General features: G+C 39.9%; 2 protein-coding genes across 2 annotated transcripts in view; one reads left to right on the forward strand and one right to left on the reverse strand.

Moving 5' to 3' along the window:
* lgr4 (leucine-rich repeat containing G protein-coupled receptor 4) overlaps window positions 1-12,350 on the reverse strand; it is a 41,937-nt gene extending 29,587 nt beyond the window's left edge. Inside the window, exon 1 of the mRNA XM_010765753.1 lies at window positions 11,521-12,350. Coding sequence (XP_010764055.1) covers window positions 11,521-11,702 — 182 coding nt within the window. The 5' untranslated portion in view covers window positions 11,703-12,350. The remainder of the gene's footprint in view (window positions 1-11,520) is intronic.
* Window positions 12,263-24,215, forward strand: LOC104940779 (condensin complex subunit 1-like). Its single transcript, XM_010765755.1, has 4 exons — window positions 12,263-12,389; window positions 21,921-22,118; window positions 22,735-22,913; window positions 24,189-24,215. The coding sequence occupies exons 1-4, from the start codon at window positions 12,263-12,265 to the stop codon at window positions 24,213-24,215; spliced, it is 531 nt and encodes a 176-aa protein (XP_010764057.1).
* The last annotated feature ends 1,684 nt before the right edge of the window (window positions 24,216-25,899 follow it).

Raw genomic sequence — 25,899 nt, forward strand, 5'->3', positions numbered from 1 at the left:
TCAGATCGATACATCAGGGGTTACTCCCATCCATCTGGGTTGAATTATTGTTATTTGTTCTATATCATGATATTCTATCATCTTCGACCTGAAGAACAACTTCATAAACGTATTGATTATGTAGGCACTTTAATGCGAGATGACCTGTGATTGGAAACTTCTGCATTTCCAATGAAATAGAGATTACACATTTTTACTTAGCAGTTAAAAGGTGCTTTACAGTCAGATTATTTAAAGGTAGGGTATGTAAATTGTTTTGAGGAACCGGCTGACGATCGCTAGAATTTGAAACACACGACTCGGAGAAATGCCACTTCCTTACGGAGCCCCTCCTCCAACTCACACGAACGCGCACAGTGACCAAGAGGGCACGAGATACAGTTTGGTGCACCAGATGGGACGCGACAGGCAGGTGGCCATCCAGTACTTTAGCCGGGCGGCTTCAGATGATTGGTCGTGCGTTTTTACAGTACTACGGCTTCCACAGATGACATTTTTTTAATGGATTTTTTGTCAAAGCACTTCAGATATTCATTGCTATCGGGATGTTAAGAGCATTCCATGGAATATAACAAAAAGTGTATCTCGAGCCGGTTTCTCAAACTTACCTACCCCACCTTTAAGATAAGTTAAACCAGCGGATCCCAACCTGTGGACCGCGGCCCCCCTTGTGGTCTGCGCAGGCATCGCAAGTGTGCCGCCAAATAATTTGCAAGACATTATGATTTGTGTTGAAACATTTTCATGATTAAGATTTTTAAATTTGAACCTCTTTACTTTCTCTTTCTTGACCCTCCTTAGCAACGGTCATTACAGTCCTTGACAGCGGTCTGTTCTACTGGATTAACAACGTGTCACATGTTCTGAATCGACCAATCAGAACTTTATTTAGCCTCCGTATTGTTTATAGTTGAATTTGGGACATTTTTCTGCAGGAAAAGTTATTTTACTTTTGATGAAAAACATATTTTACCAATGAAAAAGCTCTGACAGAATAACATTGTTATATAATAGCGTTTTTAATATTACAAATGAAGTCTTACCTGTGTGTGTTTGTTTTCAGGGCCTGGGGACGGACGAGGAAACGCTCATCGAGATGGTCTGCTCGAGAAACAACGAGGAGCTGCTGGAGATAAAGAGGGCTTACAGAGAGAGTGCGTTTAACTCAAATACAGAAAAACATTTATTATATTTTAAATGCTAAAAGCTCACATTGCTGTTAGTATTGTTGCCTACACTACAACCAATATTACAATAATTATAATACTGTGAGACTAAAGTGGCCAATCTAACAGAGGAGGTTAAATTAAACTGTCCATTGAATAATCTGTCATTTTGATTTAATTGTTTGTAAGTATGCAGTGTTTCAATTAAATTAGCATGACTAATGTTTGCCAATTTAACATTAACCTGCATATGTAATTGAACCATTACCAAAACAGGATATGTGAAATTCTTTATTTTACTCATGAATTAACACATTTTACAATTCAAATGTCCTATGAAGTATTTCAAATTGCACTTTGAATCACGATAAATATGCTCTCTTTTGTTTCATTTACTTGATAACCTAAAGGTCAATATTATTGATCCAGTAATCTTTTCAATAAGTAACTTTGGGTATCATTATATATAATATTGCAATACTCAATGACATACAAAGATGAAAAATATTATCCATAATACATTTTGTAGTTTAAGAGTAAAATTACAAATACATCAAAATCGCGACACTTTATTTTGATTAGTCTATTTCATTGGAGTAATTCAAAATGATATATCATTTGGTATCTAGATATTTTATCAATAAATTATTATGATATATGACTATCGCTATATAAATGACATTTCATGATGGAAAATGTTCTGTACAGCTTTCACCTTTACTCAGAGATGCTAAGTTAGCTAAAAGCTAAAGTAACATATCGTTATCAGTTTAGAATAAAATTACATTGAACCACATGTAAGCTGTTAGCATGTTAGCTCGATGAACTTTACTATTAGTATCAACTATAAACATCTAGCTAGTTAGCTTCGGTGGCTAATATTAGATACATCATACTGTACGTTGTATTTAACTTATTACGTTTTTTTTCATAATGTGCACGTCTTTTTCTTTCTGTCTGCAGTGTTTAAGAAGGAGCTGGATAAAGAGGTAGCTGGAGACACTTCAGGAGACTTCGCTAAACTGCTGCTAGCGCTGGTTCAGGTAGCTCAATGCTAACTGCAAAGACCTTTGTATAATTGTCATTTTAGTATCTGGGTAATATAAAATACTTACAAACCTACTGCACATTTTGACCCTTCTGTCAGGCTATATGGTATATTAAGGTTAAAGTCTTAGGGTGCGTTCACACCTGCCTTGTATAGTCCGGTTGAATCGAACCCTGGTGCGTTTACCCGCTTTGGTGGGGTTCATTTGGGTCGGTGTGAACGCAGTCCGAGACCACTGAAGTGAACTAATCAACCGGAGGTGGTCTCGGACCGCTTGCAAGTGAACTCTGGAGCGGTTCATCGCTGGTGTGAACGCAGTCCGCACCAAAACATAGGAAGCGTAGTATTTACGAGTCACAACAACGCAATGTCTTCCAAATCTTTAGCGAAAGAATCTTTCAAGACATCCGCGGTTGTTTAGTTAAAGAGTGAAGCAGAATGAAGTGTTGAACAGTGTCGTGTAAAGTCAAAATGCTCCGTCAACTACATAAAAGTAAGAACACCTGTCGTCGGTGAAACGCCCTCCTGACTGATGAACGTCTCTCATTATATGTGTTATAATGTTTTTTAACGGACGTTGTCTGATTATATAATCATATGCGCGGGCCGCTAGTGTCTGTTGATCTCCAGATTAACAGCAGCATGAGAATAACCTGCCGAAAGTGCCGATGCTCCATGGCGGAGGCTCCGGTAGAAATTGCCGGGATTTGCGTTTTTACCCCCTTAATGTCTGACCAATGGTTGAACAGCATTTCCGTGCACATGACTTGTGTTTGAGGTTTATAGTCCGTTTGAGTTTTGCCCAACGCAAACCGAACCTTCTGGAAAATGAAACAATGTAACAAACTGTCGTCTGGTGCGCACCAGAGAGCGGACTATTAGGTGTGAATGCGACCTTAAGCACGCTGAAAGAAAACCCAGGTTGGTGTTTGACTGTAATTTAAACATTTTAAACCACTAATATGCATTTTCTTTGTTGACATGTAGACAAAGAGAGATGAGCCGTCTAACGTGGTGGACTATGAGAAGATCGACGAGGACGCCAGAGTGAGTGAAACACCTCAGAGAGTTCTTCCTTAAAACATATTCAAAAACATTTGATTTCATGATCAAACACTCAGTTATTGATTGTTTGTTGTTGTTGCGGGATTTCATTAATGAACTAACCCTAAGCAATACAGAAATATCACCTTCCTTTCTAACCTAAGTACAGTAATGACTTTTAATTCTCTCACCTCAGTGTCTGTATGAAGCCGGGGTTCAGAGGAAAGGCACCGACGTGGCCGTCTGGATCTCCATCATGTCCCAGAGGAGCGTCCCCCACCTGCAGAAAGGTGACACACACACACACACACACACACACACACACACACACACACACACACACACACACACACACACACACACACACACACACACACACATTTTACATTGTGTGCTGGAAATGTACTGTCTTTCAAGGGATCCTGTTCGTGACGCCANAAGTGACAGACTAGGCCTGTGCAGTTGGTATCAGCTTTGCCCAGCATGGGCTCCTCCATCAGGCCTGGTCCCCCTCGCTGAGGAAAGACCCTCAGTCCTCTCCGGGCCAAACAAACAGACAGGACGTCCATCACACGGAGGTTTCTACCTGAAGTCTCTGCAGTTTTCTGGACACCACGCTGTCTCAATCCGTCCACACTGAATATGAGAGGGGGGAAATGAAAATAACAAATGCTTTAGACAATAAGAAACATAAAGTTGACTGTTGAGTTGCTCAGTTTTTTTAGATTGTCAATACTATTACTGTATAACTAATATATCAGGTTAAGAGGCACATTCAAATAAAGATTGGTCTTTAAATACATGTTGTCTTTTGAATTGTTTGTCTAAAGTCAAGGATCTAGAACTGGTACTTAGTTTTAATGATACAGTCTGGTTATTATGCTGTTTGGAGGAGGCCTCACAGGTAAGAGCACTAACTAGCTACCATCACATGTACCTTAGCTTGACTTAAATGTATTAAACGTATAATTAAGTGATATCAAAATATAAATAACTAATGTCATGCAAACATATTAATATTTGCTTGATTCCAGTGTTGAATTTAGCACAATTGCATACAAACGTTAAGGGATTTTAAGATTCTGAAGTATTATGCTAAAAACTCAATAACTTAGATTATTATTTATAGTTTTGCTGAATAGTTTCATGTCCGCTTACCTTAGAAACGTAAAATGCCACGGCAGTGTGAAGATGGGGAGCATGTTAGCTTAGCTTGGTAGCTTCAGCTAGCTCTGGAACTTTCAGCTCGGTGGCAGCAGGTCCCGCCTCGGCTCCGCCTCTTTGCCCTTATTTGGAGCAGGCTGGAGTAGGCGGGAGTTGAACTCTGACGTCAGTGTTGAGCCGTTACTCTGCAGAATCCTATGGGTGACGTCACGTACCCTACGTCCATTTATATATACAGTCTATGGTGGAAACACAACAAAAAAACGGGCCGGGTTTGGCACGGCACGCTTAAACCGTGCTACGCGCTGCAGTGGAAATGCGCCAGTTTAGTCTACACAGGTAGTCACTCTGGACACCTGTCTCCCAAACTATATATTCATATATTTTCATCTATTAAATCTGGTTCACGGTTCAAGGCTTACCACCAACAGTGCAACACAATAAAACAGAAAAACAGAAAAAATTGCGCAAATTAAATACAAAAAGTCACTCAACCTGATGTGAAGATTAACAGATCTGCAGAAAACAAACTCCAAATATATTCTGAAACATTCTCATGATGTGAACACAGCTTGACAGTCCTGACCTGTGACCAATTCAGTTTATGGGAAAACATTCCACCTTTAACTAAAGGCCAGGGACGCATCTAGGTCAAGAGAAATGTTGACCCATATAGAAGTCCAACAATGCCCAAATCTGAAGCAAGTTGCACCTGCTGTTTGTAAGTACTGGCCTGGTTATAGCGTGTTTACCAAATATAGAATTACGAATCACTAATGAATCAAACCCTTACAAACAAAGAGCCTCGTTGTTAATAAATATTTATATCCAATTACTATTAGTATAACTATTTGGCAAAAAGGACAAGTTGGAAAACTGGTAAAAATGTTCCAGGAACACAGTAGGCTTTATAATTCCAAAGAGAAATCAGGCCCTTACTAAAGCTTGTCACCTGACCAAACCAAACAACCAGGAAAGGACTTAGATTAGGGTCTTAGCCAAGAAGTAAGAAAGTGCAGTGACATGACTTAAGAGTTCAGCGGCTCCTGCAGGAGGTTTCACCAGGAGGACAAGCAGGAAGCATTTCACAAATCAAGCCTGTGTGGCAGGCAGAGGACTAACAAACCCAGTGCTGGTGAAAAAAGGGCACATGCTTTGAACAAGGACCCCATGGTCTGATAAAATTCAATATTTCAGCCTTTATTAGGGGTGTGCAAAAAAATCGATTCACATAAGAATCGCGATTCTATCTCTGCTGATTCAGAATCGATTCAGAAATTCCAAGAACAATTCACATTTTTTTTTTCAAACCACATTTTTCAGTCTTGCAACAACGCTGTTTTCAATGTTTTCTACGGCGTGAGCTCCGTAATGTCCCGCTAACATGATCTGCCTGTCGGGTGTTCTTTTGCCCATAATGACCAAGTCGCTGCACATTATCCCGCTTATTACATGGCCACATTCTCAACAAAGTAACAATATGACTCCCAATATTAATTGAAATGCTTTTATAGATTTAGAAAATGTTTTTATTGATTTAAAGAATATTAGGCTATTATTAAGAAAAATAGTCCGTCGTCTACGTAGTGGCAGGAACTGCTTCGATAGCGTTTTTGCGGACCTTTTTGATTACAGATTTGAAAACATCGTTGCTTGCTTTAAAAGTAGCACAATTCATTATGTCAAACCTTCGATAGTATCTAGATATCGCTGCCCTAATGCTAAAGTAACTGGCAACTGAATATGTTTTGCCATTTGATGTCTGGACCGTTGCGTAAAAAGGAGGGTTTCTGCCCCGTTACTTCTCCGCTGTTTTCTTGTCCCAGTTCGAAAAGAAAACTGCAAACTGCATGCAGTTTGCTTTCTCGGCCAAACTGTATACAGTTAAATCGACCGGACTTCTTTCTGCAGATGTGAGCTTCCTTAACAACGGTCAATAAGTCCTTGACAGCAATCTGTCTGTACTGGATTAACAACGTGTCACGTTTTCTGAATTGACCAATCAGAATCGAGTATTCAACTAAACCATGTAATAAATGGATTTATTAAACAGACTGCAAGTCACAACACAACCCGGCAGAGAGGGTTTTTAGGGAGGGGTGAAAGCACACGCGCGGGCAGGATGTATAACGCAAGACAAATAGAGAGCATCATTGCGAAAGGGAATGCAGCAAAATAATCGTTTTATTTTGATTACGCTGTTTTTCGGAATCGCTGCAAGCCAAAATCTTAATCGAGATTAAAATACGATTAATTGCAGAGCCCTATTACACATTGTGCAATAGCCCTTGCAATAGTCAGTTAAACACATGGCTAGGTTTCCCTAAAGTTAACTGGTAATGTAGCACACAGCAAGAGACCTGTTGCTGTGGTTATCTGCCGTTGAATAAACCTCTTACAATGATAATGGTTCATCCGTTTACCAGAACAATGTTTCACATGTCCTGGTATATGATTTTACTGGAAATTATATATGACACGTCACATGTTCTCTACTTTTCTGTAACATACAGTAGGAAAGGATACGAGGACTGTATGGTCAGTCTGATGGTTAAATGATCTACAAAACAATGTTTTCATTCTTTTTACTCTGCCTCTATCATGATGTCAGAAGAAACAAAGATCATTATAAAGGAATGTGTATGTGTTTTAAAAAATGGATTATATATTATAAATGGAAATTACTTGATTAATTGATTATTCAATCCACAGGTAATTCCTCAGGTACTATTTTTGTTCTTTGTTTACTTTGCAGCTTCTACAAAGTGAGAAATAGCTTCCCTTTTGTTTTATATCACTGTAAAATGAATATCTGTTAGTGAGACAAATCATATCAAGAAACCACTTGAAGAGTGGAAACTGGAATTGGAAGTGAAAAATGTTTGTCCAGTATTTTCTGATGTTTGAAAGATGAAACGATTCATCGAGAAATTAGCCAACAGACTCATCGATAAGGGAAATTCTTAAATCAAGGTCTTTGTAATCAATTTCTTAAAGTCAATAATGAATCATTTTAAAAGTACAAAAACACAGAATGCTGACATTCAGGAAAATAGATGTTTAATTCCTGAGGCATTTAAAAATTACATGGACAAGGTTTTTTGATGACTCTGATTTGACACAGCCTGATGAAGATGTTTGTTGGATAGAAACATCGCACAACAGCTGGGAGCTTTTAATAGAGAGTGCAGGGCTGCATTCGAATAGTCCGTTTTGCTTAGGAACCTTCCTAACGGAGTGAAATGACCCGGAAGTACCTCAGTGGCAGCCATGATAAGAGCCGTTAAAATTCTCAGTCTAGATGATAGGAAAGGAGGTTTTCAAACTTCCTTTATAACCTCCTTTAGATGAGTTTACAGTAGTCCGTCGTTCTTATTATAAATCCATGTTGTAGTCCACTGTATAGAAAACTGTAGTTTTTCCACAGCAGACGCATATTCATGACGTCCGCTGGCGCATCATAAATACGTCGGGTAGTAAAAGTGAAGTCGGATTCTCAAAGCACCGCAGGTCTCTTCTCTTAAATCCTTTTGAATTCTCCTATCCACTATTCCTTAACCCTGTGACATTTCACACAGAGGTCAAGGAATAGACGATAGGAGCTGATTTTTTGACTATTTGACTGCAACCCAGACCTTTGTCTGATTCTTGGCTTTGAAAATATGGCATAACAGACTTTTTCCCCCATGTATTGTAATTAGGATCCAACCTTATTTTTACTACCCACAAGACAAGCGTAATTGTGTCACCCCACAAATAATGCATCACTCCATTCACACTAGAGCTCTGACAAACAAACCTTAAATAATGTTTTATGCTTGAATACTGGGCACAAAAATAACAAAAAAACAGAAACCGTTATCAGTTAGAAACGGTGTGATGGGGGAAGGTAATAGGTGTATGAGTGAAGGAAAGGGTCGGGGACTCAGAGAGAGAGAGAGGGGGGGGTGTGGCGTTAATATTCGCCCATCCACAAGTCATCCTGCTTGGTAGTGGGAACCACTGACTGGCTCCTTTCACCTCTGCTGACCAAGAACAAAAGTATCATTCATTTAAAAATGGGTTGAGGGCACCAATGGTGAAGCCGGCAAGCTCCACCAGCAGAGTGTAAGACCCCTGACAAACAACCTCCTTTTCCTTTATATCTCAACCTTGTGCACTTTGTAAAAGGATCTAACACTATAAGGATGTAATTTGGAAAATATCCCTCTTGCTCACAATGCAGGAGAAACGCAGACACTGTACCAATAACTTGTGGCAGGTAAACTACATACCTTTTCAAGGAGTGTTTGCTTTGTTACTGGCTGAGGGGCCTCCTCTTTTCTCTCATCTGCTTTTCTGTGACAGCACCGTTTCCATTACAGTTGCCAACATTCAAGCCCCTGTGGGCTGCAGGTAAGAGTCCATTCCAAAATTGTCACATGATTTATTGTAAAATGTGTGGATTTCCATAAGACATACGTTTGTTTTTCTAAAGCAAAAGTTAAATTAACAATAGAGAATCAACAAATACATTCATATGTTTCTTGTAATGAGGACTTCTTGACCTTGGGCAAAGATAAGCTTACAAAAACAAACTTGCATTTCTGTTTTTTTTTTTTAAATCATTTGTCGTATCATACCTTCTTTACTGTTCCTAGGCTATATTTTTTTTAGCCTTACAACATATTTTCAACACATGATGTCTGCAAACAAAAATGTATGTTTAGTTTAAATGTGGCAGACACAAAACACTGATATATAAGCTTTTTTCTTTAAACATCAGCATAACATTGTGGGAGCATTAGCTCTGAGAAAAAGGAGCCCTTGCAGCTGCAATATGTCTCACTAATCCATCATGATCCCTAACCCCAGTGCTCCACATACAAAAGATGGAGGGAGTGGGAGAGGACAACTTAGGTTCAAGAGACCAGGAGAACAAATGAGAGAAGGACAGAGAGAGGGACAGACAACCTTTCACATACTTTTAAGAGGTTGAGGCTAATACATGAGGCAGTTCAGTGCGTAAAACCTGTCACAGAGCATTTAGATAAATGTGCAGAGCAGATAGAAGAAAACAACATACCGTTTTTCTATTTATGCATAAAAAGGCCAGTAGAGTGGTAGTAAGGGCTGCAATATCATTTTAAGAAAACATTGCTTCATGTTGCGATTGAGATGTCCGACTGCACATAAGAAAAACTATTTATCTAGAAGTGTGACATGAGTATGGAGCTTGGCATATGAAGCCACTGTTTAATTTACCCAACACTTCCCTAACAATAGTGATTTAAAGCGCCACAATCGCTTCTAATGTAGCATGGCTTTGTCCACCATTCTTACAAGGTGGCAAAAAAGGAACACAGAGGTTTTCCCACACAGGGATAAAACGTAACACTTTGAGGCAAGGTTACATTGGAATAAGCTTAAGGTTAACTTATTAACAAAATAGCACATTTTAATTTAGACGAGTGCGTGTAACCTTAAAATCATAACCTCTTGTATTCATTCTTTGTGAGGGAGCAAAGTAATTAGAAAAGCCACACTAAATTGCTGTTTTCAATGCCGTTGCAGAGGTGGTTACTTAAGTTTATGAGTTTATCATTAACCCAGAGGTTGTGAAACAAACTCAGGCGTTTCTTCATGGGGCAATCATCAACTGTATCTCTGCACCCACCCATAAAAGATCTGACCTAACCTGCTGCACATTTTGTCCCATTTCAAAAAAATTAAATGAGCTCATACACAAAGCAGTACTTAACTCTTAGTCGGACTAAATCAAATAATGGAACAAGCTTGATTCTTGATTATGTTGTACTGAACATAATGTTGGCTACAGTCCACTGAGCATTACTCATGTAAATTGGGCTCGATTGTGACCTCAGCACTCAGTTCATTACCTGGTGGTTAAGTCACATTGCATTTCCTAACCAACTTCTAGGCGGAAAGAAAAGCATTACATGTTTAACTTTTTATCCAGCAAGGGATTGTTTTTAAAAAAAGCTATTTTCATGGTCCCTTTAATGTGTTAAATTAAAAAGTGTTTCAAGTACCAATGTTTGAATCGAATATTTTTACAGACTTGAGAGTTTTTGCCATAGACAATATCTAAATCATTCATAGTATTTATATTCAGAACACATACATCTGACAATACAACCTGCTCAAGGACAACACGTAAAAAAATATGTATGAGTGATGGGGTCACAAAAGGGCTAACCCATATCATGTCAATCATAAAAACATCATAAAACATATCAAGAGCTGAAACAACTTGTTGATCAACAACAACTATCTGCAACAATTCAGAGAATTTATTAATTCTTTAGTCTTTAATCAAACTAAAACATTCAAAATGCACTCAGACTCTTAAATGTTAAATATAATTGTAATTGCAAATGATTTAGGACTGCATGTACACGGGACCATGGCTCTGGAAAAAAGTAGTAGACATGTTTGACTATTTTGAAATGTTATAGACTAAATGCCTCAACTAACGCTATTTTCAATATCAATCAACATGGTTATTGTGTTCACTGTTAATTACTCAGTCTAAAAATTGTCAAAAAGTAGTGATACAGGTCCATTATCATTTCCTGGAATCATTGTAACAAAACCAAAAAAAAAACCTTGAACTTTTCGGTCCACTATTATATATGACAAAGAAAATAATCAATCTAAATTATCAAGATTCTGTTACCAGTTTCTAAGTGATTAAATGATACATCTTATGATTGTCTAAACTTTAAAACGGATCGACTGAAAATGCAGCCTATAGACAATAATAGCATCCCTAAATTAAACATGTCATTTCACAACATGAGCAGAAACTTTTGGGCTGCAAAAGAAAGTTTGTGACAAGTTGTCAAGAACTTTGTCACCTAACTCTTAGGTATAACACATTAAATAAAGATTAGAAACTCTGCTTTTCCGTACATCATCATTAGGATTTTTTTCTCTGGTGGGCCAAACGTCAACCCCATGATGTTGAATGCCCAATTATTCACTTGTGATGTAAACACAACACAATCCAATACTTAGGCCTTTACAGTGGGGCATGTATAGTGCACAGACATGTTGTGAGGTTGTTGTTCCCTGTGGATGTTGGTCAGTACTTACAGGTAGTAGGTGAAAGTATTGAGCCCGGTCGGGACGGTGGTCAGCCCCCTCCCGGAGCAGTCTGCACCCCCATCTTCATCGCAGCTGCATGAGGGCGAGCACACGGCCGTCGACTCTCCTTGACCGGTGGCACCAGGGCGAAGGAAACACCACAAACATATCCAAAACAAGTCCACACGCATTTTCTCCTCGTCGTTTCAGGTGAAAGCGATAAAAAGGAGGCCTTTCTTTGTGGTTTAATCTATTCCGGACGTCGACTTCTCATGTGGTTGGTCGGTTGAGGCATGAAGAGATGAAGGCTAACCGACGCTTTTCACACAAAACAAAATAAAACGTCCGAGCACTTCATACATTCACAAGCCAAAACAACAAATATCCACGTTAGGGTTTTAGCTAGCGTTAACAACCAAACATTGTCTCCGAAGACGAGTGTTGTACCTTGCAGTGAAACATTTCTCAACCCCCCGTGTGTCGTATTAGTCCATGAAAATAAAGTAGCAGAGCTGGTGGCGACAAGAGCGGTAGCCTACCTTGCGTTTTTTGCGTTTTCGCTGTCCCATTAAATAATCAACAAAAGAAATAAAGCCCAAACCAGCAGTGCCTGCTAATGCGTCGCTAACAGGCTGATCTGGTCGCGGGGAAATGCTCAGCTAAACACACCGGGTTTGTTTCCTAACAGGAGATCACCGACAGTTTTCAGCCATTCCTCACGTTCCCCTCCTCTGCTCCTGACATCAACAGCATGCTTGTGGCTCTGCAGGCACCCTACCGGACAACCTGCAGCACTGGGCCTGTGCAACACTCAGACCTGCACCACAACGTCACTGCTGCCATCCGCTGCAAACTCACCAGCCGGGGGGAAGAGGCAGGTAAAAGTTACACAACTATGGAGACCCAGTTTAGTTCCAGAGAAACGTATCAGTTCATTTCCTGTTAAACACTCCTGTTTGCCCTGTTTCAAAAGCAGCGGGGGTGGGAGTTGTAGCTACTCAGGTCCTTTGATAAAAAGTATTAATACCACACTAATAGTGGAAGGAGGCAAAGGTTATTCATACATTACATCCATAGTTTCTCTTTGAATAAAATCACACTGTACATTTTACATTTGTATATTCAGTTTAATATGTAATATTACATATGTCACATAATTATGTATAATACCGTTATAGTTCATTTGTAAATTCAACATGTATATTCTCTACTTTCTGGTTTATTTCTTGTCTTTTAATTTGTATTGTACAATGTCATGTCTTTTTATGCTGCTGCAACACAAACATTTCCCAAATTGGGATCAATAAATTACTATCTTATCTTATATTTTGTGATAAGCAGCATTTATGTCTAAGCATAACAACAATCAAATAAACAAAGACATGAGTAAAAGTAGCAAAATGTTTTTGACCTTTCAAAGTTAATTTTACAGACTTAAATTGATGATATGGGGTAAAATAATAAGCAATATTCAGCTGGTATACATTGCTATATGTGACTCATTTAAACACACAGGCAATGCATCACATTTAATTGTGTTTATACATATTTTTTATGTAAAATCTTTTTTTTGACGAGTAGCAGGCAATAGCCTAAAATATAAAAGAAAAATAAGGGAGAATAAAAAAACATTATAGCCAAATTATGTGTTTAACAATAATAATAATAATAATAATAGCTTAGATTTCATGGGACCCAAGGACGCTTTACAAGGAAGTTTAAGACACAAAAGAAAGGTGTGTGGGTTGGAAACAAGCACAAGTTATTTTACTTTATGCTACAGTTAACCAGTTAAGCCACGAGCCTGTTTTTCAGGTCTCAGGCTCGAAAATCACATTCCCAGAACACTTTGAGAAGCGAAGACTAAATCTTCACTTCTAAAAGTGTTAAATTAATAATCTTTTTTCTCAAAGCAATGATAAACCTGTGAGTTGGATGTAGAAAAGTCAGAATCAATATAGAATTTTTTTATTTTAAAGTAAATTCAGATTGAACTAAAACATTTTAAATAATAATAATAACTTGGATTTATATAGCGCCTTTCATGAGACCCAAGGTTGCTTTACAAAGAAGAACAGGCGTAGAAACAAACATAACAAAAACAAAAGGTAGTCAGACAAACAGTTAGACAGACAAAACAACAAACAGATTAGGGGCCAAAGGCCTTGGTAAACAGATGGGACTTGAGGGCCCTTTTGAAGGCGTCAAGCGTGGGGATGTTGCAGATCTCTGCAGGGAGAGCGTTCCAGAGGGTGGGGGCTGCCATACTGAAGGCTCTGTCCCCGAAGGTTCGCAGGTTGGTTCTGGGGGTGGTAAGCAGGCCAGAGTCTGAAGACCGCAGGTTCCGGGGTGGGGCATGTGGAAAGAACAGCGAGCCAGCTAGCAGCTAGCACCATTAGCCTGGTAGAAACCGGACCTCGAACCTCAGCAGCGGTGATGGAAAACAGCCCAGTTGAGATGGCAGGACTGAGGGAGGGTTCGTGGATAGTCCTGGGAGCGTGGCAGAGAGGAGCCCTGTCGGGGTATTCCGGAACGGGGATTCCACGGATAGCAGAGCACGACGGTGAGCTCGTTTTGCTAATGGCAGGACGCCAGAGGCTAGGAGCTAAACAGCAGACAAACATAATCGGCCGAGCAACGGAGATGGCAGAAACACAAAACCAGAGCAGAACAATCTTTTTGCTGTGTATGTGAAAAAAATTGACAGCAGGGAGTGATAGACACGAGGAATAAGCGTCGGCATGAATAAATTATAGTTTCCGTCCACAAAAAAAACATTACTTATAGTGAAAACCACCCTTGAATGATGGGATAGTAGTCTAAAAGCTTAGGAATCCAAACTATAACATATAATAAGTACCCTGTATCAAGATTGATGCAAAACAAGTGACATTTGACCTTTCATAGATATTTAAGAAAAAAAAAACACTTCTGGGGTCATTTTGGTGCATTTTCCATATCTCTGGAACCCATCGGTCGATTTTGATGATTGACACCTCTTTTTAACCGTTAGAGCATTGGTGAATTAGTGATGCGTAGCCAGAATGCCCAAAACCGGAAGCTGTCACTCTCGTAGCTATCATAGCAGCTATATATGAAAACTCCGTTATTGACATAAATATGATGATGAATTATCAGTAATCATTTAAAAGTGACGCAGACACATTGGATTAACCTTCAGCAGCGTTTTTATCGTTTCAATGCCACTGAACACAACTTTTGATCAGAAAACAGCAACGGTAAGACTTATTTTCCATTTTGGTCCCGTAAAGCTACGTTGTGTGTTGTCTGGGTTTGCTTCCCCTGCCGCGAGTTTTGATCGCTCAGTGGTATCCGTGGAATCTCAGCTTGCTAGCTTATATCTTGTTTGTGCAGATCCGATAAGTAATAAGGTATCTCTACCGTGAGTTCTGTGCTAAGTGCGTTAGCATTTTTTCGCTCAGGGCTAATTCAGAGCCTTTGGTATTACCCTTGTGTTTCGTTTAGCTAAAAATTGTTAATATTGTCTGATAGCTGAGTTTCTTCCCGTTAAGTGGGTATGACACATTCATAGTTTGTTAAATGTTAAGAAGCCCTCAGACGCTGTTTCTTGCAAGAAACAGCGTCTGAGGGCTTCTTAACATTTAACAAACTATGAATGTGTCATACCCACTTAACGGGAAGAAACTCAGCTATCAGACAATATTAACAATTTNGGTGTTGTACTTGAGTAAAAGTAGAAGTACCAGAGTGTAGGAATACTCTGTTACAGTAAAAGTCCTCAGAGCTCTCAAGTCTCACGCAATTGGCGTGAGACACACGCATTTCACTCCATTCACACGCCACACCTTGTATTTCTCACGCAGAGATTTTCTCACCCAGAGATTTCTTTCCAGGGTACCGCCCACCAAGTTGCGCCGCAATTTTGTAAACAGACTAGGCGTGTTTGAGACGCGTGCACTCCACTAGCCCCCCCCGTTGACATTCGCGATACAGAGGGCTTCATGGGAACTTTGAGGGGAGCCAGAAGTTGGAGTACCAAACACCGCTGCCAAAATCTCACGCTGAACTCTGTTCAAAACTTGAGAGCCCTGTGTTTAGCTCAGCATCAGCTATGTAATGTTAACTTAGCTTGCTACTAGCTTTGTAACTGAATATTTGAAAAGATGAGTGAATGTTTGCTTGTCACACTTGTTTGCATTTAGCTAAAGTGTGAGGTTTTTCCTCATATTGCATTGCAATAGCCTGTTTAAAGTGATTATATAACAAACAACTAATCAGTACTGATACTGTATGCTAATAGATATAGGAGTGATAATAATACAGTAAATGCTTTGAACTTCTTAGATATAGCTGTGCAGTATTCTTAACAGACTGGATAGCAGCAGGCAATAGAAGGCTTATTACAACCAGAAGAGACATGAGACTTTTATTTTTTAGAGACTTGAGACTTGACTTGGACTCGTGACCAAAGACTTGAGACTTGATCAAGTCTCACCCCACAAAGACTTGAGACTTGACTTGGACTCGTGAACAAAGACTTGAGACTTGACTTGGACTTGCAAAAAAAGACTTGTGAACATCTCTGCTCCACACTACGGTGCTGTGTACCGGAGGAGAGACGCGAGATACGGCTGATACTTGACGATCTGGCGGAGAAAGGTTGTGGAGCCTCCGTTGATATGCCGTTGTAAATGGCTTGATGGAAAGCAGGTGTGTAGTCGGGGAGGGTGCACAGCTGATTGCAGCAGGTGAGTGGAGGTTGAGCCGGGAGCCAGGAGTGACAGCCACCACGCACACACAAACAACACAGACAGGGGGAAAAAAACAAACACAAAGGAGACGGCTGGAGCAGTACAGCCACCACAGCGTTACCTAATGCAACTCCACACTACGTCTTACGGTGCCATGTACCGGAGGGGAGAGAGAGAGAGAGCAGCGAAGGGGGGGGAGAGAGAAGTAATACGGTTTCCTGATAAAGCTGTGGAGAGTATGTGCTGCAGGGAGGTGGGTGCACAAGGCACCCAGGAACGAACGCTAGCTCCGGTCCTTTTTACTGTGGACTCGATGTCCTGACAGGCTGGTATTTGTGCAACCTGCACAAACACAATACTGCACCATGATTACAAATGGTGAAATACAATGTAAAACTACCGAAAAATACCAGCTTACTAAAACGCAACCGCTCAACTCAACGCAAGTACTAACTATACCCGTGGTCAGAGAGCGGAGATGTTTACCCTTTGTGATGTAATATGACCCGTTTGACGTATGACCTTAAAAAAAAGCAGTTTTTAAGAGCAGAGCTCAAAATTGCTCCTTTCCCTCTGAATTCCTGCCCTTATGTCTCGTAAAACATATAAAATCCTACATTCACTTTTTTATAGTAATTTTCAAGCAAGTTTAAGCATAAATGTAGAAACAAAAACAACCTGTAAGATGCTCTTTAAAGGACCACTGTGTAGAATTCCATGGCATCTAGCGTTGAGATTGCAGGGTGCAACCAATTCAATACCCGTCCGCTCATCCCTTCCTTTTCAAGTATATATTATTATATATATTATATTTCAAGTATATATATTTGAGGACTTCAGGTTACTTGAAAACGCACAAGTGCCTCTCTTGAGTTTGGTATGTTCATTCCGGGTTACTGTAGGAAGTTTAAAGGAGAAGTTTAAAAGGAAGATGGCTGTGTGTAACCACCTATCTTTGTGATATGAAACAGTTTTTCTGAGATAGAGAAGCCTATTCCAATAAGACCCACACACTTGTCCTTAAAGGTCTCCTATCATGCAAAATGCACTTCTTGATGTCTTTTATACATAAATATGTGTCCCCGGTATGTCAGTAGACTCACAAAGTGTCCAAAAATACAACCCTTTCTCTCTTCCTCCCTGCCCACATCTCTAAAAACGGGGGTACAACAGAGTTGATCCAGATTTGCTGCCGATAATAGAAAATGTGGGCTGGCTTTACGCCCATGGCCCAATGCGCAACGTTTTGGAAGTAATTTGGTCTGTGTTTACATTAGCAAGCATGCTAACACTCAGAGCTAACGCTGTACTGGAGAGAGCATGTGTAAAAAAGCAGGATATGAAAAGGTACTCACCTTGTGGTAAACCCGTGAGAGAAAAAGCATTTGAGCTCCATACTGTTTCAGAAAGAATCATTGATGTGGTTTGGAACATAATATGGTGTTTAATCACAGCAGTGTTTAGCTGAGTATCTCGGTAGAATTCTTCTCCATGAGCTCTCGTCCCGGCTCTCTTTTTTTTTTTTAAAGCTCCGAGCTACTTCTCGGAACCTCTCATAACAGGGCTGAAATAGAGGCATGGCTAGAATGGGTGATCTGTTTGGTATTTTGAGCAAAACACTTATAGTATAATAGGAAACCTTTAAACAGTTCAAAAATATACAACCATGCTGTTTAAAATGTTTATTGTTTTTACTTATTTACTGCATGTTGTTAGCTAGTAAACTAGTCACCAAGACACTATAGAGTCACCTGGATTAGAGCCCAACTGTTTTCAAAGTTGTACGAGGACTGTAGACGAGCTGTGTGCAGTAACTAGAAATGGATTTTGATGTCAAATATATTACTTGGCAAATTCTTTAAATTAACTTGTAATATTTTCAGTAATGTGAATAATACGCTTGAGCTTCTGGGCCTTTTAAAAAGAAGATCTCGGTAGATGCCACAAATTCCTTCCCTATTAAAGAGGGATTTGCCTCAGGGTGCTGATTTGACTCTCCATGATTGATAACATACTGTAAACCACCCAACTGATGTGTGGCTCATAATCCAATCCCAGTTTCCATATGCTGCGGGTTCGCCATACAGTATGCCTATGGCCTGTCTGGTTGATTTCCCTTTTCCCTATGCACCATTGATTATCTCACAATGTGAAGGGTGGAGACGCTGGGTGTTAGGTGCTGCAATAGTTTTTGTAAGTGATGTGTTAAGCAGAGCACATGCAGTGAATGTGGGTGTTGGAGATGTATATACAGTATGGTGTCATTGTTGTGTCTTTCCTCATGTTATGCCTGCAGTCATCACTTAACTATTAAGCACATCTTTCAAATGTATTGACAAGTGTGCATCCTAACCCTAACCCTAACCCTAACCTTGGTTGGTTATTGGCTAATGGTTACACAAGCCAAACAAAATTATGACATCATAAAGTGGCCAAAATCTGATCAGCTCATTTTCAGACAGGTTTTTATATAAATACGGTAGATCAGGAGAAAAAGAGAGCACATTTTTTTCCCCTGGAACTTTCAGAATCTCTTTACACAGAGGGAACACATGTTTATGTATAAAAGACATAAAAAAGTGGATCTTGCATAATAGGTGACCTTTAAAGAAAAAATGTTTATGCAAAGGAACAGGAGAAAATCTAAATGTAATCATAAACACAAATAACATCTGATTAGAAAGTTCAGCACTATGAGCTTAGCAATGGTTGAGTATGTTGTTGTAGTTATACAATATAAATGATTTACTGACATTTTGAAGACAAATATCTTAAATGTATCCCATAACATGTAACCTCTGATATATCCAAAATATTTATTTGGTATATTCTTTGCTTCTCATTCTGCTGGTCCTTTTGACGGCTACATCACCAAGCTGTTTGCCAGACGTCATGTCAGCCCTGCGCTGGACCGCTGGATATAAACAGCTCTCCGTTGACAGGATATACAAATCATTTGTGAGGTCCTTGATGTAAAAAACCCTCATGATAATGTGCTTTTTTTAAGGGATTTGAAATAAAAGGTTATTCCCAAGAGTTAAAAAAAGTTGCATTTGGCTGTTAAACTAATTGTATCAACCCCCCAAAAAACCGAGACATAACTAAGCATGGAAATTACCATCATGTATTTCCATCATAAAGTTCAAAGCCATTATGACACACATTGCTGAGCTTTGTCTTATCTTCAGGTTTGTAGCAATGTAAAACACAAGCGATCAATGCCTTCTTAATCATAGCAAAAAGGTTAACATGTTAGTCTGCAATGTTATGGATTCGGTATATAACATAGTGGTTCACACAGTAGGTCGGTCTTTCTTTAGAACTTTAGAATTCTTTACAACAAGATTATTTTTGCTTCAAGCATCGGTAATGTGTTTCCTGTGTATTGAACAGAAAGGATGTAATAGGTACAAACAATAAGCAATCCTGGTTTAGGGCATAATGTGTCAGACCTAACATTCTTACTTTGGCTTGTAGTATTTCGTTGGAACCCCCATTGACCTGGCATGTACAAATATCTACTTGTACTTACCTAATGTGATCTCCACTGAATTATGTACATTGTGTTAGAAATTTAAAATCAATGTTTTGATGGTATAATGTAGTTTAAACATACTGTCAAGTTAAATGCTCTTTTATACTGAAAAACCAGAAATTCTTGTGCACAAGCAGTTAAGCTTTTATTCTGAAAATCCTTCATCTACGGTTAGCATTTAGCATGTGGCTAATATACGATTTCCTAAAGAGGTGAATTGAGGTGAATTGAGTAGCGAAATGACATGGTGTGGTGAAAACCGAAACCTACTGATTTAACACTACAACTATAGATGTCAAGATACTACCATGCTGAATATTAAATAAAAGTACAGTTTATTTGAATACACTATTGTTTACAGACGAGAGTAGCATGTGACAACATCCGGAATGACCGGAAACCAAACCAGCCGTGAAGTATTTTCTGTATGTTTTAGAGTATTGATTACAGCGTTTAGAATGTGTTACATGAAAAGTGATGAAAGAGAATATGAGGAGAAAAGGCGTGTTAAGCATATGTTGAATGTGAAAAGTACCAATCCTCTGTTTAAATGCAACAACGGACATTGAGGCGAGGCGAGCCGGCTGGCGGGGAGGAGCCAGCAGAGGATATATAACGGCACAGGACGGGGGATTCGCTCTTCTCTTCTTGCTCATGAGAGCCAGATCACAGATGTTTTCTGCCGGAACAATATTCTGTCTGTAACACTACCGCGCCTTTTTTAATTCAAGTATCCCAGTTGAATCTTTTCAGAGACTCCATTTAGTCTCATTTTAAAGCTTCTCTCCTGGACACGAGAACAAAGAACATATTTAACAATTGTCAAGCTCCCTTTCCAAGAATACACCCAGTCAATAATCCTATGATATTTAACCAGTTAAGCCCGATGCCCCCAGTACCGGGGACAAAACGCAACATCTTGCAAGAAACAGCGTCTGAGGGCTTCTTAACATTTAACAAACTATGAATGTGTCATACCCACTTAACGGGAAGAAACTCAGCTATCAGACAATATTAACCATTTTTAGCTAAACGAAACACAAGGGTCATACCAAGCCTCGGAATTAGCCCTGAGTGTAAAAATGCTAACGCACTTAGCACAGAACTCACGGTAGAGATACCTTATTACTTATCGGATCTGCACAAACAAGATATCAGCTAGCAAGCTGAGATTCCACAGATTCTAGGGGTAGAAGTGTCGACACTGAGCGATCAGAACTCAAACGCAGACATCACACAACGTAGCTTTACGGAGCCTAAACGGAAAATATGTCTTACCTTTTGCTGTTCTGATCAAAAGTTGTGTTCAATGGCATCAAAACGATAAAATCGCTGCTGACGGTTAATCCATAGGTTAATCCAATGTGTCTGAAATGATTACTGATAAATTATAATCCATCTTCATATTTATGTCAATAACGGAGATTTCATATTAGCTGCTACTAGAGTGTATGACAGCTTCTGGTTTTGGGCCTTCTGGCTGCGCAGCACTCATTCACCAATGGGTAATGTTTAGATGGATTTTAGGAACTTCCCCTCAATGCTATTGGCTCTAACGGTTCAAAAGAGATGTTAATCATCCAAATCGCCCGACGGGGGTTAGAGATATGAAAAATCCACCCAAATGACCCCAGAAGTGGGTTTTTTGCTAAATCTCTCTAAAAAGGTCAAATGTCACTTGTTTTGCATCAATCTTGATACAGGGTACTTATTATATGTTATAGAGCTTTTAGTCTACTGTCCCATCATTCAACGGTGGTTTTCACTATAAGTAATGGTTTTTTTTGGACAGACACTATCATTTACTTTTTTTTTTTACTATGTTCAATCTGAATTTACTTAAAAATTAAAAAAAATCTATGTTGATTCTGTTTTTTCTAATTCCAACTCACAAGTTTATCATTACTTTGAGAAAAAAGATTATTAATTTAATCCTTTTTAGAATTTCAGGGCATGTCGTTTTCAAACCTGAAAAACAGGCTCGGGGCTAACTGGTTGATTAAAATGACTTCTGTGAAAGCCTTACACACTAAACGCCTCGCAGTCAAGAGAACAGAGTTAATTGAATTACTGTTCAGCAGCTGCAGGAAGTGCTGAGTGTTCGGGCGTCACATTTATATTCTCCCTGATGTTCTCCTCAGGCTCTGATGAGGACGCCTCTGAGCTCAGCCAGAATTTACCACCAACCCCTCAGAAGGAGGGGAAAGAGGGGGAGGAGGGGGAGCTGAAGAAGCAGGAGATGTTGGTGCAGTACCTGAAAGACACGGAAACCTTCGCCCTACTGGTGGAGAGAGCGATAGCTGTCATCAACACCATGCTCTACTTGAAAACCACTTCAGGTACAAGGCAATATTCATCAAAGGGCAAACTTCATTTTTCAGTAAAGAATCACATTTGACAGTTGTAGTTATTGGCTTGTGCTATTAAGTAAACACACATCAAACAGGCATGAGACAAAATATATTGACATGTTGCCCAGTGATGAGATCAAGGCGAATACGAGCTGACTGAATGAGAGCTGGGTTCCTCTTTGCCTCGACCGGCAGGTAATCTTGGCAGTGCAGAGAAACGTTCCTGCTCTGCTGTAAGGGCCTGCCTACAGTGACCCAGCTCAACCCCAATGATTCCTCTAAAGTCAGAGAGGAGTAATCACAGGGAGGATGCTGACAGTGGGAGTGGTTGTTTGTCTGTGTGTGTGTGTGTGTGTGTGTGTGTGTAGGAGGCAAGGAGGTCACCCAGCCCTCTCAGACCTTCAGTCAGCAGTGAGTTGCATCTTTGGTAATCTGAGGGCAGAGTTTAGGACACAAAAGTAATGCCCAAATAGTTCCAACACAAAAGCTTATTCTTGCCCTGAAACTAAAATGTTTTAAGGATTTAACGCGAAGGCAGAAAGCAAATTTAATTTTAATTTTTCAGTCAAGAATCCCATTTGACAGCTGTAGTTTCTGGTTTCAGTGGTCCTGGAGGCGGTGCAGTTTTGTGTGACGGTGTGCGAGTTCAGCGTGGCCAACTCGCTGAGTGGCGTGAGGAAGATGTTGCCTCTGGTCTGGTCCACGGACGCCGCCATTAAAGATGCTGTCGTTCAGGCCTACAAGCGCCTGTATCTGAACCCTCAGGGAGAAAACATCAGGTCTGTCAAGCTGCCTCGCACGGCCCTAACATTGACAATTGAATGTGAAATATTGAATATAAATATGACTGTCTCTTAAGGGTAGCAGCAATGGTTAACATTAGGAACCATGGCTAAAACAGAACATGCAATGACATAACCAGAGTTTCCGCCCGTCAAAATATCCGTTAAAGTTGAAATCTTCCAGACAAAATGAGAAAAGTGCCGTTCAAAGGTCTTCTTTGTTATTTATTGAGCTTTAAAACAAATTGATATGATTCGATATCAAACAAACTCATTATAGTAGATTAACTACATTATTCAAAAGTGTTCAGTAACTTATAATAACACGGGAATAATAAACAGAGCGCTCTCTCCCTCTCCTGACAGCCCGCCAGTATCATGCAGCTGGCGGGTCAGTAATGAGTGACCCGACTTTCCTCTTCCCTCTTTCTCTGATCCTTATTTCCATCCTCACTTGCTGTCTGTCTCTTAGTTTGTCTACCCGACTTCCAATTTAGAGGTTACGCAGGCCTTTACTAATGAAGCACTATTAGGTAAAGGCAGGTATAAATACGTTTATTCCTCCAAAGTATATCGACGATGCTGCTGCATACTGTCAACCAAAACCCCGAAGACCGACGTTTCGTTGAGTAAGTGGGTTTACCTGTACAAAGTCTACCTAAAACTGCCTGAAGGGGAGTTACGATTAACCAGAGATTGCCGAATTTTTCTCCAAGGTTAGTTTTAGCTGGCTACCTAAAGGTCTCTATACCTCTTTACGTGGGTTAGCTGGGTTTTCCCAAAACTTATTTTAGAAGTTGTTGCAGTGTAGATACATGAGAAACGTAGTTAGAACCGTATGTCCCATGATTAATAATTCACATATAAACTTAAAGGATTTCGAAAAAATACAGGATGATAGGATGTTGGTAGGTAAGTTGCCACCAAAAAGTGATATTCAGTACTAACAAAAACCTGCCTGTGTTAGTAAATTCGAAAAAAATAGATCAAGGTTGAGACTAAATAGTTTATTTTTTTTTTAGAATATACCTAAGACTGACGAGATGTAGGTTAGAGTGTCCAAACTTGTACATGAACTCTTTTTTCTAATAAATTGAAAAAGGGGAAAATTTCACTTCAATGTCGGTAGAAAAAGTAAGCCTTCACAGGAAAAAGGCTCGGGCCTCCGGACTTTTTGTGCCTTGCGTTTAGACCAATGCTTGCTCGGCGAAGTATGAATTTACGTTTAATTTTGGAAACCTCCCAGACTTTTAAACTCACCTACGGCATTCCAAAGGAAAGCACACACTTGTATAATAAATGAGAGGTCAACAGCCAAAAAGACTCTTCGTCTTCCTGCAAGATTCGGAGTGTAACTTCTCTCGTACATACCTTTTGTAAAGAGAAAACAGAGTACGGGGCAAATGAATTATCGCGTGTTCGGTTAATGTATGAAGGTCTCAAAGAGATCATGGTTCTACAGGAGCGTAGACGAACAAAAATTATTAACTACGAAGGATCTTTCTTTATGGTCTATTATTGTTTATTGTTTTCGACTTGAGTGATAAAGGAGGTCCTGTGACCTACAAGGGTCTCTTTCGTAGCTGGTAGATTCGAGTACTCTCCGACAGCTGGTCTCACACACCGAAAGTGGGACTACTTTGTTCTAGTCAAATTTTGTGTCGCGATTTGTTTAGATAAATATCATCAAAATCCGAACGGGACGTAATGTCATAAACGTAAACGTCGTAGCATTGTTTACGTGTATGAGTGTATACTCCAATATAGGTTCAAAGGGGAATCGCTGGCCATTTTATACGACTTCTGCGTTTAGGTTTAGAGAGGCCAGTTGTTTTAAAGGGGAATCGCGTTATGGCGTAGGGCAACTAATGACACTGTTCTATTATGCATAGACGCTGTTTGTTCTTCTCAGTTAAGATGTACAGATTGTGATTACAAGCCTCGTTTCTCTAAAAAGACCCAACTACACGAACTAGACAACCATTACCGGGCCCCAAAGGCCACCGTACGATTTGTTTCACGTATTACGACGTGATATGAAACACCGGCCAACGTATCGCTGGTGAGATACACAAATCCACACGAAAATTATTCCGTCATCCCGGACTTGCTAATTAGTTAAAATTTCTTACGCTCTTCGACTTCTAACTACGCTAATAGTTTAGGTGTTTCGACGCTAAAAAAAAATTTTGTAGGAAAAAAAAAAGACACGACAGTCAGTAGGTGTGGTTAGACTTACACGACACGAGGGTGTAGAATGCGTCGGTAACAATGTTGTTAGTCCTTCACCGGGTACTATCTCCACTATCTGTCTAACCTACGGTTGAGTGGACGGTTCATAAACAACGTTTATGCAAAGTTACCAAAGTTACCATCGAAGGGATCTACCGACTTGTTTTGGTAGACATCCACGTTCCGAATCATTACGAGGTGTGTACAAACGATAATGCCCACTTAGAATTTGACTATCGTAAACTGAAATTTCGTTGGGTTGCCTTCAGTACATTCAAATCCAAGAAAGTGAGCATCGAGCCCGACGCCCCCACGTCTCTGCCCTCGTGCAGGGTGATGCGTGAAAGTCGAGCCTGCTATTGCCGGCGCGTGAAAAAGTGTTAGTGTTGAATGCGAACCCAGCGAGTGTGTGGTTGAGTGGTTAGCTTGTATAGACAAAGTCCCGGGTGTTTAGGCGTAATCTAAGAAGGTTTTTAGCACGGGTCGGGAGTTAGCTTCGTCCAGGCAGGATCAGTAGATGACTTATCGACCGGAGCGTAGCATAGCCTGTGCATGTGTGGCTGCACTGTCAGGTTAGGAGCCTGCCGTCGTGCTCTCGTCTCTAGTCGAGACGACTGCTCAGTTGTGCGTCGAGACGCTACTAGACGTCGCTCTCCACTGGTCTTGTTTTTGTGTCGTGCAGTCCAATCTTTATAGTGGTGCTCGATAAAATTTAATGGAGAGTTTGATGCATGATTAATATCTATACAAATCCG

The sequence above is a fragment of the Notothenia coriiceps genome, unplaced genomic scaffold (assembly GCF_000735185.1).
Source record: "Notothenia coriiceps isolate Sejong01 unplaced genomic scaffold, NC01 NC01_scaffold00002650, whole genome shotgun sequence".
NCBI classification, from domain to species: domain Eukaryota; kingdom Metazoa; phylum Chordata; class Actinopteri; order Perciformes; family Nototheniidae; genus Notothenia; species Notothenia coriiceps.